The sequence below is a fragment of the Hydra vulgaris genome, chromosome 06 (genome assembly GCF_038396675.1).
Source record: "Hydra vulgaris chromosome 06, alternate assembly HydraT2T_AEP".
In the NCBI taxonomy this organism is placed as follows: Eukaryota; Metazoa; Cnidaria; class Hydrozoa; order Anthoathecata; family Hydridae; genus Hydra; species Hydra vulgaris.
The window spans coordinates 10,217,920-10,232,881 of record NC_088925.1 but is presented as its reverse complement, the minus strand read 5'-3'; the positions used below and the strand labels follow the sequence as shown (position 1 = coordinate 10,232,881).

The window sequence follows — 14,962 nt, the reverse complement described above, 5'->3', positions numbered from 1 at the left end:
GCGAACCTCTGATTAAACCAAAAAAAGTGACATTTTCATTATCAAACGATGTTGCATACATTAATCCTTATTCACCAACAAAGCATCTTTTGCTCAGCAATCTAACCACTGAACAACTTTTACTCAGAAATATTAGTCATGAATGCAAAGATACGATTCCAATCTTAAAAAAGTCACGCTATTGTTTCAAAGAAATTTTTCAAACTGAAGAAAACCTATGTAACTTTGAGGGCGCGCGCATTAAACATAAAAACAAAAATATTTTAAAGAGTCGAAAAAACCAAAGTTTTTTAACTGAAAGTGAAAACTCAGTACTACTTAAAAACAGGTGTTTCACTGAGGACGGGTGTCTGAAAAAGCTTACGCAACGCTCGCTTCCTGAAAGAGCAATATTTTCTCCAAGTAGAGAAAAAGATTTATTGACAAATATTCCGATTGTAAAAAAAACTGAAAAATATTTAATACCGCAATATCCCATGGATTTGGAATCAAAAAACTTCTTGGTAAGAAAGAAGAACTGCATTAAAAAAAATTTTTTTCCTCATCTGTCTCCTGCAAAACCAATCAACCACCCGAATTCGGAAAACATCTATAAAGTTTCAAACGAATCTTCAAATCAAGATTTTGAACATTTTTCTAAAAATACTCGTTTACAAATATCGCAGCGATTTACGGTCTCTCACAACGAGCTTAATCACATAGATACTTTAAAAGAAGAAGATTTTACCGATATGCATGTTTCAAAATATCCGAATTCTAAAACACAACAACATTCTTTACCACCCCTTTTCAAAAAACACAAGTCAAAAAAATTTATTAAAAAAAACTGTGTTTGACAAATTTGCACCAAAAAAAACCTTTTTTAATTTAAAAAAAAGAAAACCTGTTTAAAAAATATCAGGATTCTAAAGGACAGTTTTTTACAGATAAAACGTTTTTGAGCATATATATATTATTAAATACATTTTTTTTAATTTTAATAATTTCAAAAATGTGGAACTAACTTTATAACAAAGTTATAAAAAATCTTATTACTAATTTATTAGTAAACTTTTAGTAAACTTAGTTAACTAAAAAGTTTAAAATAAAATCATACTATTAGTAAACTATCTTCATACAGTTCATTTTTATTACTAAAAGTAATAAAAATTAATCATAAAATAAATAATAATTGAAAAGCTTTTAAATTTGTGGTTACTTACACTTGTTATTTACCGTGTTATTTACTCATTTTTACGCAAAGTGATTTACTGTGAATCGGACTGTTTGGAAAGTAAGAAACTTTTTGGAAATAGTAAATTTTTTGCTTGAACTGTATATAAATATAATGAAATATAAATACTTATATATATACTAATGCTATATATAAATACTTTTTAGATTAAATACTTTTACAGTATTTTTGTTAAACTACCTGTCTGCTGTTAAAATAAAAAACGAGGTTTTATCCGTATTGGGTTAAAACTTGCGTGTAAAATAATCGTATTGCGTGTAAACTTGCGTGTAAAATAATCGTATTTTATATTTGAAAAAAAAAGTAGACTAACTTTATTCTTAAACAATAAATAAAAAAACAGTAATATTTTAAAGAACATTTAATAGAATTACATAACAATGCGACATTTTAAATTTGGCATTGTTTTTAAAATGTTTCATAAATATTTCATAAAATATTTTAAATATACAATAGGGCTATTTCAAATGCATATATAGGGTTATTTGGAAATTCTAAATAGTCTGTTTTAACCGTGAACGTAAAATTTTGTATATATATATATATATATATATATATATTAGAAGCAATAGATGTGTCAAGAATGGCAAAGTATTTAAAGCATACAGTTGTTAAAATAAAGACGATCTGCAAAAAGCTGTTTATTCAGTGCAAAGCAAAACACTCACTCTTTCTGATACTTGGAAGAAATATAAAATTCCAATTTTCACTTTAAGTGGAAATTATTGACTGAAAAATGGTCATAGAGCAGCAGGTCGACCTAAGATGTTTAGTGTTGAGGTGTACATATAATATAATAATAAAAATATAGTAATAGCCAATTCAATATTATAATAAACATGCTAAAAGAGGTACAATATGAAATTTGCAAAAAAAATTCTCAAAACATTCCCAGACGTCAGAAATTCGTAAAACATTTATAAGAAAAAAATATCAGAACATGTAACTAGTTCCTTTGACATAATAGGAGAGCTGGTTCTGAAAAAGAATTTTTTGCACACTCAAAAAAAATAGCAAGACTATCATCATTCAATAGGGTTACTAAAAGTTTTTATAAAAGGTCAGATAAGCTGGAAACATTTAAAGACACACTCTAAAAACAATCCGTTAGAAAAAGCAACGGATTGCTTTTTTCAATTAAATTGTATTTTAAATAAGTATTTTTAATACATTGTTTCCAGTTTAGGATGTTGAATGCTGGATCTTCTTAACTCAATGCATGGGTTTTGCTTGGGTCTCTGTTTTTGCGACTAGGCAACTCATTCTATTATCTCCTAATGAGGGTTTAGCTCTAAAATTCAGTTTTATGGTTATGAGGCCGGCTGGTAGTCAGGTTTCCCGAACTCTGTGGTAGCTCTCAGAGAGGCTGAGTCCATCAACAGCTGAAAAATATCAGAGTACTAACAGTGCCATGTTGCGCATGGATGGTGTATCTGTTTGTACTTTTGGTGTGTATTGCTAAGGCTACATTTGGAGCCCTTTGTTGCGGCTTAGGGTTTATTAATAGTAATAAGGCAATTGCTTGGGCTATTAAACAGTGTACTGAGTACTATCTATGCTTTGAGTCAAGTTCTTTAACAAATTTAAAAATGAATAAAGTACCAAAAACTTAAAAACACAAAAAACCATTGTCATCACCAAGTTCTCTAAACCTATCATTCACTAATATTCGTGGACTTCGAAGTAATTTTTCTTCTGTTGAGTCTTATCTCTTGCAAAGTTTACCAGACCTACTTGCTCTTTGTCAGACTAATTTAAGTTCAGCTGTCTCATCTTGTGATCGTAGTGTTGATGGTTATCTTCCTTTAATTCGTAAAGACTCCAATAGTCACATGCTTGGCCTGAGCATTTATATTCGTAAGAATTCATCCATTTGTCGTGAAACTAGGTTTGAATCTACAGACAAATCTTTTATGTGCTTTCGTTTAGCACCATTTCACTCTATCACATTTCTCTTTGTTCTATATTGCTCTCCTTTATCTCAAGGCTGCACTCTTTTTGATGTTATTTCTGATCAAATTAACCAAGCTCTTTTTCTTTAACCATTAGCTAATATTGTTGTTGTCGGTGACTTTAATGCTCATCACACCGAATGACATGGCTCTAGTGTCAATGACTCTGCTGGCATTAAAACTTATAACTGTTGTCTTTCTCAATCTGTAACTCAAATAGTCAACTTTCCAACTCGCTTCCAGACAACCGAAATCATTTACCTTTTCTTCTCGACTTATGTCTTGTTTCTGATCTTAGTCAGTGCTCAGTTTCTCCCCATTTACCCCCTAGTTGCTTCTGATCACAGTTTGATCTCTCTAAAACTAATATCTCATTCTTCTTCATCATCTGAATCCCTCTATCATAGCTGACTGGGACTCTTTCCGTAATTTTCTTCGTGATGGTCCTTGGGTAGAAATCTTTCGTTTTCCTGTCAACAAATGTGCTTTTTACATAACATCGTGGATTCAGGCAGACATAGAATCTTTTATTCCCTCTCGACTATTTCAGGTCAAGCCTCACTCTCCTTCATAGTTTTCCTCACATTGTGCTGCTGCGATTGCCAATCAAAAAACAGTCACTTCCATATCTATCAGCAAAACAATTCTCCAGAATACAGACGTCTGTTTATTACTGCTAGAAACTATTATAAAAAGGTTTTGTCTAACGCTAAAGCCCGCTACTCTCAGGTCATGAAATCTCGTATTTCATCACAAACATTAGGCTCTCGCGACTTCTGGAGAATCTTTAATAGTATCAATAATAAGGACATATCTGTTATTCCACCTCTCTTGAATGGTTCAGACTTTGTCACCTCACTTAAAGACAAAGCTGAATTGTTTGCTAAGAACTTTTCATCAATATCATCTCTTGATTCCATTAGTTGCGTTTTACTTGATATAGCCAACAAACAGGTTAATCCATTGCTTGACATTCATATCACTCCAGCTTCTGTATATAAAGTGATTTACTGTTTAGACTCTTCTTCGGCTTGTGGCGCGGACAACATACCTGTTATAGTCTTGCAGAAGTGTTCTCCGGAGCTGTCGTCTATACTCTCAAGGCTATTCAACTGATTTGCTAACAGTAATAATCGATAGGTTTTATCGTGCAATAAATAGAGGTGGAGAGGTTAAAGCTATTGCTTTTTACATTTCTAAAGCTTTTGATAAAGTTTGGCATACTGGTCTTCTCCATAAGCTTTTTTCTTACGATGTATCTGGTAACATCTTTAAAGTTATTGAATCTTTTCTTTCCAATCGTAGTATAAAAGTTGTCTTCAATGCACAGCACTCTTCTTCTTATTCTGTAACTTCAGGGGTTCCTCATCGTTTAATCCTTGGCCCTATAATCTTTTTAATTTACATTACCAATCTTCCATATATTCTCACATCTAAGGTGGCATTGTTTGCTGATGATACTACCATTTATTCTTATCGTGATAAGAAACCAACACCCTCTGATTGCTTGGAAGGGGCATTTGAGCTTGAAAAGGATCTCACTTCTGCTACTGCATGGGGCTCACAGTGGCTGATGAACTTCAATTCAGATAAGACTCAATTTTTTTCAGCCAATCGTTATCGCAATAATTTAGATCTTCCTATATTTATGAACGGTAATGTACTCGATGAGTCAGCCACTCTTCATCTTCTAGGATTAACTCTTACTTCCGATCTGTTTTGGAAACTATATATTAAGTTCGTTGTAAAATTAGCATCTTTTAAGGTTGCATATCTTTATCGAGCTCGACACTTTTTTACTTCGTATTCTATTCTCTGTCTCTATAAATCTCAAATCCGGCCTTGTATGGAATACTGTTGCCATATCTGGGGCGGATCTTTCAATGATGCCTTTTCTCTTTTAGACAAGGTGCAAAAGCGCATTGTAAACATAGTTGAACTTGCTCTTGCAGCCAACTTCCAACCATTATCACATCGTTGTAATGTTGCTTCTCTTTCTCTTTTCTACAAATACTATAATGGGCACTGCTCTAAAGAGCTAGCGTCTCTTGTGCCATCTACTAAAATTCATTCTCGTGGTACTCATCATTCAATTAAGTCTCATCCTTTTTGACTGTTTCTAAGTGCTCCAAAAACTTTTATTTGTCTAGTTTTTTTCCTCGAACATCAGTTCTTTAGAATTTGCTTCCTTCATCTTGCTTTCCTGATTCATATAATTTGCAATCCTATAAGTCGTCTGTCAATTGTTATCTTGCTGTACAATCTTCATCTTTTCTCTTCTAGTAACTTTCAACTCTAATTAGTGATTGCTTGTAGCCTTGTTGGAAACAAAGGTGTTTAAAAAAAAAAATTTATAACTTGTCTAGTCCCATTGGATTTGACTGGATTTAACATCATCAACAAAAAGGTGCTAATTTGGAGAAATCAAAAGTCTTTATCCACAGCCTATTGTAGACCCATAAGATTTGCATACAAAACGGAATCCAACAAATCTGTGATCAAAAAAGATCGGTACGTTAAAAGTGAAATAGAAAGCTTGGGTGTGATTTTATTAGAGGTTTGTGGATCTACTATCGAAGTGAATTGTATTATTGAATTTACAATAATTGATGGGAAGGTTTAAACGATATTATCTGAAAAAACCAACTTATACCAATGCGTGTGTGGTTTCTCTCCAAAAAATATGAATAGTCTTGATACCGTTAGTATAGATTATATCAACAGAGAGTTCAAATATGGTCTTTTCATGCATGGTTTTAATTTTTTGAGATAATTTTGCGCATTGTATATAAAAAAAAAACAAGGAAGTGGCAAGCAAGATTTGAAGAACACAAAGAAAAGGCATCTGTTGCTAAACAAAAGATTCAAACTGATTTTATGAACAAAAGGTACTTGTTGTTGATTTTCCTAAAAGTAGTGGTTCTAGAACAAGCAACGTTGACAATACTTCAAGGCGTGCTTTTCCAGCATATAAAAAATAGCTGAACTTCTGGGTATAGACCAAAATCTTATATTCAAATTTTCCATTGTCTTGGTAACACTCTCTCTCCAGGATATGAAATAGACTGCTTAAGATTCAAGGATTATTGTTTTAACACTGTTAGACTATATATGTCCCCTTATCCATGGTATTAAAAGCTCAATCTGTGCACAAAGTATTAATACATGGACATGAAATAATTGAAAGCCTTACATTACTCATCGGACTTATGTCAGAGAAAGCTCAAGAGGCTAGAAATCGAGACTTGAAATCTTACCGCAAAAATTTCAGCCGAAAAAACATCCAAAAGAGCAACAAATACTAATCTGATCGACAGACTCCTAGTGTCCACTGATCCTGTTCTTTCATCACTGCGTTAATCAACATCACACCGAACAAATTATAAAATGTTTCCTTCATATGTTTTAAAAACTACTTAAACAATCTTCAAACGATATTATTGTTTAATAAATTTTTGATATAACTTGAAATTGAAAATATTTTCTTACGCTGTTTTTTGCTTTTATTATTGCTAAAACATTCTTTACCTAAATACTTAATTGTTATTCAATATAGGTGGGTCGAAAAATCAATAAAATTTATTCAAGAATCAATTTACCCTTTTGTAGCTAAGGAAAATCTATTAACTAAGCATTATAAGTATCCATAGACTAAATATAAAAAAATTATCACTTTTATAAGAAGCACGATCTCATATTGGTACTCGTGCCAAATATAGTGAATATAGCACTTGTAAAATATCTGCAAATACCAAAAAAAGGTTGTTGCTAAGCAAAATTAAGATATCCATAGCAACGAAATAAAAAATTTTTACCTTCATAAAAAGCAGTCATCATATTAGTACGCATGCTAATTTTAGTGAGTATAACCCTATTATTAAATTAGTTATGAATTTCGTCCAGTAAAAGTGAATTCTGGTCCACTGTGCACTGTAAGTTTAAATTAGTTGTAAAGCTTTTTTTTTTTACTTTTTTTTTTTTTATGTTGCAACGAAGTTTATTGTTTGTTGATATTTCTATAGAACTTGCTACTTTTGACATGTGGCATTCAGGAATGAGGTATCAAATTTAAATTCTAATATTAATACTTTTAACCTGTTTATTATTATTAAATAAAAAGTTGAAAGACTTTTTTTTCTTTTATTCTTGACAACTACTGATGTGTGTAAAAATTTTAGAACATTTTAGTTAGCAGGTAAGGTCATCTTTCGTAGCGCATTTAATTTTTGTTTAATACATCGAAATGTAGAACTTTTAAAGAATAAAAGAACATAACTTTTATTAGAAAAAAAGAATTAGCAACAAATGTTTCTTACAGGGTTATTAGTAAAAATTTACTTTCATTTTATGTTATGGTATATCATTTATATTCAATATTTTCTTTATTGTGTTTGAAGGTTTGTTTATCTTTAAAGAATTTTAATACTGTTGTAACTTCGTGCACACACACGAAATTACAACAGTATTAAAAATTAAAACCTAGTATAGTAACAATTGTATACATGTTTGTGTTTTTTATATAAATAATTTTTAACCTTGAAAATTTTTGAATGTAATAACTGTACTTATAATATATATATTAAAAAACTTTTTATATTTTTATTTAAATTTTTTAATTTTTATTGTAATTGAAAGTTTCTATATTGAATTAAATTATTATAAATATTTAATTAGTTTTCAATTTAAAAGTTAAAGCGTTTTTAAAGCTTGCTAAAAAATTTCTCCCAATCATGTTTGTTTGTATAAGTAGTACTGCTTGCATCAGATGTTGAATATTATGATAAAATAATCTATATATTAAAAATATGGACTATTTTGTAATGAAATCTCTATTCTATCTGGCTTGGTTCCTATTAAGGAAATTATAAATTATTCAATACGATGACGTATTAAATTCTTTATTTTACCAAAACAGCAAAAGCCGCCTAGTGTAATAATTCCTTTATTTTAACGGATTGTTAGTTGCACGAGCGGAATAAATCCGTAATTTCAACGGACTAATATCGACGAACTTCAATCCGTTAACATAACGGAAAACCCGTTGGTGCAATAGCGGCAGATGTAGTTTGTTCCCAGGAAAAAAAGTTCTATAGAATTTTTATAAACTTTTGGAACATATGGTCCATAGAAATTCTATAGAATTCTATAAAATTTCTATAGAATGTCTATTAATTTATATAGAAATTGCTATAAAACTTTATTTTCTATAAAATAAAAAGTAGAAAAAAAAGTTCTTTTGGAACTTCTATAGAAATTAACAGAGATTCTATAGAAATTTTATAAAATTCTATAAGAATTTCTATAGACCATATGTTCCAAAAGTTTATAGAAATTCTATAAAACTTTTTTCCTGGGTTGTATATAACGGTTTTTTTTTTAGAATGTGGAAGTAGCTACCTTAAAATTTTGAGCGATATAAACATTTTCTTAGTGCCAGAATTGTGTACTGGTACAGAATATGAATAAACATTCACTTTTAATAAAATTGAAGTGGTTTTTTTATTGGATAATCAAAAATTTTACATAATTTTATTTAAATTTACATTAGTTGTTGATAAATTTTATTGTTTTTTTCCTTTTTTATATTTGGTAATGAAAAGAAAAGTTTGTACTCTTTTAAAATAGTGTTACTTAACTCAATTTTCAGGGTCTTTGTTATTTTTGGTATTTAATTAAATATATATTAAAAATATTTTATTGGGTAGCGAAAAGTAACCATCTCACAAGAGATACTTTGCACCAATTTAAAACAATAATGAAAATGAAGTAAAGTAGCCCCATTGTATTTAAATAAATTATTTTCTGTTAAAATTACCAAAGACTACTCTAATTATAATGTTTTGTTGTGAATCTTTTGATAAGAAATCAAAACTAAAATTAGTGTTTTTCATATGAAGTATATTTAGTTATATTATTAAGTTTATAAGTGAATTTTTAGGGAAAAATTAAATTTATAGAAAAAGAGAGAGCTTGTTATAGTTTTTCTTTGATTATTTTTTTCTTTACCTACCTTTAAACAATAAGGATATTAGAAACAATAAGGATAATAGAAACAATAAGGATATTAGAAACAATAAGGATATTAGAAACAATAAGGATATTAGATGGGTTTTAGATAAACTATTTTCACCTCAAAACGACGTATTCTAAAGACTAATACAGTTGCTTGTAAAGTTTGGTTCTGTAATGCAACCCAGTGCTTGCAATAGAAGACAATACTTTAAATCACTAATACGGAAAGTTTATTTATAGCGATTTAATAGATTTAATAGATTGTCTGCTCAAAAGATAAATGATAGATAATATACGAATTCTTGAACGCTATTATTAATCACTGCTGATTGTACATTAGGATGTTTCGTACTAAATTTTCGTTGAAAACAACTTTTAGGGAATAATCTATAATGATTTTGGTTTAGTAAAGCAATATTTTTACATAAAAAAAAAAATTTAATATATTTTTTAATGTAATTATCAACCTGAAAAATTTAGAAACAACTCAAAATTGTAATCTGTGAAACACGGAGCATAATTATTTAACTTTGAAACATAGAGCATAACAATTTAACTTTGAAACATAGAGCATGATTATTTAACTTTGAAACATAGAGCAAAATTTTTTAGTTCTTGGTATTTTCTTAGTATTGGTAGTAGAGATATTTAGAAGTCGATGAGTCAAAAGTCTACGATAATTAGTTTATGTTTAATTTGGTTAATTTATTTTGTAATATTATACTGTAATTGTTTTACAGTCAATAATAATTTTCTAACAGTAACAAATTTCTACATCCCATCTTGAGTCTAATAACTTAATCTCTGATAATCAATACGTTTTTCGATCTTCTCGTTCTACAGCTGGTTTGCTAACTGATGTAACTAAAAGATTCTACCGTGCATTAGATGGAGGCGGCGAGGTAAGGGCTATTGCTCTTGACATATTTAAAGCTTTTGATGAAGTTTAGCATGCTCGTTTTCTCTGTAAGCTTATTTTTTATTATGTACTATGAAACATTTAAGAGCATTAAGTTATTTTTTCTAACCACTTTGTTAAAGTTATCCTTGAAGGCCAACACTTATCTTTATTTCCAGCATCTTCTGTGGTAACTCAAGGTTTTATCCTTTGTCCTGAGTTGTTTCTTATTTACATCAATGATCTTCTTGACAATCTTTCATCTAAAAAGGCTCTATTTGGTGACAACGCAACTTTAGACTCCTGTTTTGACAAAAAGTATTTATATTTCCATTGCTTAGAATAGACAGCCGATCTTAAATCTGATCTCGCTTCTGTAACAGCTTTGTAGTGGCTTGTGAATTTCAACTCCAACAAAACTTAGTTGCCTACTGCAAACAACTATCGTAATACTGTTGACATTCCTTTAATAATAATCACAACGCATTGTAGACGTAGTTTGACCTGCTTTATCTACCAAGCTTGAGCCACTTTCCCATCATTGTAAAGTTGCATCTCTCTCTTTTTCTACAAATACTGCCATAGTCGCTGTTCAAACAACTATTATCTCTCAGTTTCATCAACCAAAACTAATTTTTACTTGACTCATTGTTCAGCAAAGCCTCATTATTTTACTAAATATATGTCCCCGCATGCTATAAAAACTTTTGTTCGTCTAGTTTTTTTCCTTGCACTTTACCTCTCTCCCTTCTTTAAGTTTTCCTGACTCACACAACCTACAGTTTTTTTCTTTACAGCTGTACAATCTTCTGTCAATCATTTTCTTGCACTTTAACTCTAATCTTTGTTTTCTTATAGCTCTTAGTTTAATAGTGGTTGCCTTGGGCAGCCTTGTTAGGAGTAAATTAGAATAGAGCTCATTTATCTGTAAAAGAAATCTCAGAGGTATCTAGTTGTAAATGGTCTAAATCCAATGCTTTATTTAAGAACTCTGTTGTCATATATCAAAAAATGCTGTCAGTTAAAATTTTATCTACCTGGAATAAGTTTAGAAACAATTCTTATCGAAAATAAACAAAAAAAAAAATTGTCAAATTGTATAAAGGTGAGTTTTTCAAATTGTTGGATATAACAAAAGTTAGATACAACGTATTACTTTGTGCTGATAAAAATGCTCCGTGTATGGAAGTTAACAATTTTTGGATTTAATAATGGAAGAGAATGTCAAATATGTGACCACATCTATCAGCTCTGCAGACCTTAAACTTTTTCATAAAGTTTTTCACCGCATGATGACATAACTGTGGTTCAATTTGAGTAATTTGCTCGATTATGTTTTCTCTCAGATGTTGAATGGTTTGAGGATTATTAGCGTATACTTTGCTTTTCATTAAACCCCTTAAAATGAAATTCAATGGTGATAGATCACATGATCTTTTTGGGCAGTTAACAGTTCAGCTTCAAGAAATTATTATATCACCAAGTTTCTCTGGCAAAATATTTTAATAGTATAGTTTAATATGATGTATTGTTGTTGCTGTTATTGTTGTTGTATTATAAATGTTGTATTGTTGTAGCTGTTATTGCAGCAGACATTTTAATGATATTAATAAGTTAAAATGTTAATAATTGTTTTTTAGCTAGAAACGAATCAATAAATCATAAAAACTTAGTAGAAGAGAGCAAATCAAAAGTATTGTATAACTTATAATATTGTATAACTTATAATATTGTATAACTTATAATATTGTATAACTTATAATATTGTATAACTTATAATATTGTATAACTTGGTTTTTAGACGAGATTAAATAAAAATAACAACATGATTTTTACTAATAAAAGTGTTCATGCGTTTTGCAATCATCAGGTAAAAAATACATTGTTTTTTTCGTAAAAAAAATATACTCTTAAAAAACAACGTGACGTCCAAAAACAATTATAAAACTGTTACTATTTGCGAGCGTGGTTTGGTTTTATAATCTTTGGGCTCGTGATTGTCAAGCAAGAACTTATTTTTGTGACAGCACTTAGATATTATTTCTGTTTTTTTATTTAATTATTCTTACATACCTTGGTATGATATTATGCGAAGTTTATCATGAAGGCAAAGCAAGCATTTTTTTGTTATGTTGCTGTAGGCGGGGACTCGTTTAATTATTGACCAGGTTAATTTGGGTGTTATTTTTAAGTTTTCTTTTATCTGCCATATAAACTTTGAAAGGGTGGTTGAATTTTTCAGCTTTTTTTTGTGAAAGAGTGTTTGTGGTTAGTCTATCTTTTTTTCCATTCACCTTCAGCTAGGCCAATATATTCTGGAGTGTTAGGAGGGGATACTATACATTTATAAATAACATTAGAGGCTCTACATTTTCTTATTATAGGAGAGTTTTCTTTATTTATGCAATTACAGGGTGGGTATTATTTTGGTCTTTCTGAACTGATTTTCTTGTAGTGGTTTTTTATTATTCTTTCAATATTTTTGGTACAGCTGTAACTCACTTTGATGGTATTTCGATTGAATGGTTTACTTAGGGGGTGGGATGTTGGAAAATGTTTGTCAATTAAATTAAGGAAGATATGTCCAACATTGGTAGAAACACTTTTACTATACGTGGGCTTGCACCATATTATATTTCTTTTTCTTTTCTTTTTTCTCTTTTTTGGGGGTTTTACTTTAAATTAAAACAAATGAAGTCATTTATTCTTAATTCATCTTCGTATTCTGGAATAGATAAATTAAATGTTTTTCATTTGAGGAATTCTGTGATAATCTGTCGTAAATAGAAATGGGGATTTGCTTTATTATTTGCGGAGGATGGTTGGGATTAGTGCGGATGCAACGTAGATTTTCATTTGGTTTTTTGAAAGGTAGGTAGGAGTTTTTTTCTAAGTTCAAGGATACATCTATGAAGTTGACTGCGGGTAGGTTTGTTTGGATCTCTATTTTAAAACCGATCATTTTTATAACTCTAATTGTGTTTTTTCGTATGCTATCAATTTGTGATCCAGTTTTTTCACGAAGTAGCATCAGACCATCGTCACATTAGTCCAACGTCTTTTTTATTTATTATTGTCAATTTCAATTTTCAAGTTATGGCGAAGAGAACATCAGAGTCATTACAAAGTCCTTGCTACTGCAGAAAGTCCTTGCTATTTTTTAACAACGAAACATGAAAAAAAACTTAGTACACGACTGCTTTGATTCTACAATGGGTTGTTTTGACGGTGCAGAAATTTGAGTACTAGTGGACCTATGTATATTAGATTCACTATCAAATTAATAAATAAAGAAGACGTTGGACTATGTCGTATAGACTTTGGACTTTTTTTTGCGTGGCGAACATCGTGGTGAACAGACGCGTTTTCTTACAGTTAAATATTTTTTGGAATTTTTTAAATTCGTTAAATAAAAATTGATATGTCTAAATCAGAAGAGTTAGTTTCGATTGCTATGATGAGAGAGGTACTAAATATTCAAAAAGAAACAATTTTGTCTTTTTTTCATGAAGCATTATCGAACATAAATGAGAGGTTTGATAACTTTCAATCTAGTTTTAAAGAAGTTCGGCGAGAACTCGACGAAATGAAATCTGGATTAAATTTTGTTGGCGATGTATTCAACGATAAAGCTAGAGCAGTTGAGGAAAAGATTAATAAAGTTCACGACGATTTATCAAATGTACGAAAAATGCAGGGTAAAATATCTTCTGACAATATTGAGTTAAAATTAAAAAGCGTTGATATTGAAGACCGTAACAGAAGAAACAATTTAAGAATTGACGGGGTCGTTGAAAATAACGAAGAAAAGAATTGGGAAAACACAAAAAAAAAGGTAAAGCAACTATTTAAAGATAATCTTGGTATTGAAAAAGATAGTATAATTGATCGGGCTCATCGAGTGGGAGTAGCTAATGATAAACGAGAGCGAACAATTGTCTTGAAGCTCCGGGATTACGAGGACAAAAAAACAATTTTGGAAAGAGCAACAAAATTAAAAGGAACTAATATCTTTCTAAACGAAGATTTTAGTTTTACCACGCGAAAAATTCGAAAGGAACTTTTTGATCAGGCGAAGATACATCGTCAAAATGGCTATTTTGCAAAAGTTGTTTACAACAAACTTATTGTTCACGAATTTCGAGAAAACACCCGCAACACAGATGTTATTCCGACATGCGTAAACGAGTACCGTAAACCGGGGTAACTTTGTACCAATTTTGATAAAGAAGATAACTTTTTGAAAAAAATGAATATTTTCCCAAAACTATTTTGATGCTAAAAGTTGTGCATTACTAATATCATTTAATTAGTAAAATGGCGTATTCATTATATTCACCAAATCCAAGATTTTATGGAAATAATGAGGTGGTCAATGTTACCCGGCAATGGGGTAACTTTGTCATAGTAAATTGTTTTTTTAGCACCGGATGTAAATTAAGTGTTATTAACCACATTTAATGTAATTTAAACTTACAGTAACTTTTATTTCAAAAAGGGATACCTAAAATATGTCAAGAAATTAAAAAAGGGACAATAAAAATAAATATAAACAGTATTAAAGAAACATATTAGCTAAAATAATTTATTTATTTTTCAATTATTTTTTTATTAAATGTCAGAAAAAGCAAAAAATAAGTACAAACAATTTGTAACATAAACTCTTTGTAACACAACTTATTTCAATTTATAACAAAACTTGTATAACACAACTTGTAACACAAATTGCGACAATTTGTAACATAAACAATTTGTAACATAAAAAACAATTTGTAACATAAACTCTGTTTTTTTAAAAAAAATTTAGGCATCTCTTCAGTAATCTATCATAAATTCAATAGAGACTGATTCACCTTCAGATGCTGT

General features: G+C 29.9%; 1 protein-coding gene across 1 annotated transcript; it reads left to right on the top strand.

Annotated features, from left to right (window-relative positions):
* Positions 1-13,517: 13,517 nt before the first annotated feature.
* Positions 13,518-14,303, top strand: LOC136081181 (uncharacterized). Its single transcript, XM_065798479.1, has one exon. It carries the CDS (start codon positions 13,518-13,520, stop codon positions 14,301-14,303), a length of 786 nt encoding a protein of 261 aa, XP_065654551.1.
* Positions 14,304-14,962: the final 659 nt, after the last annotated feature.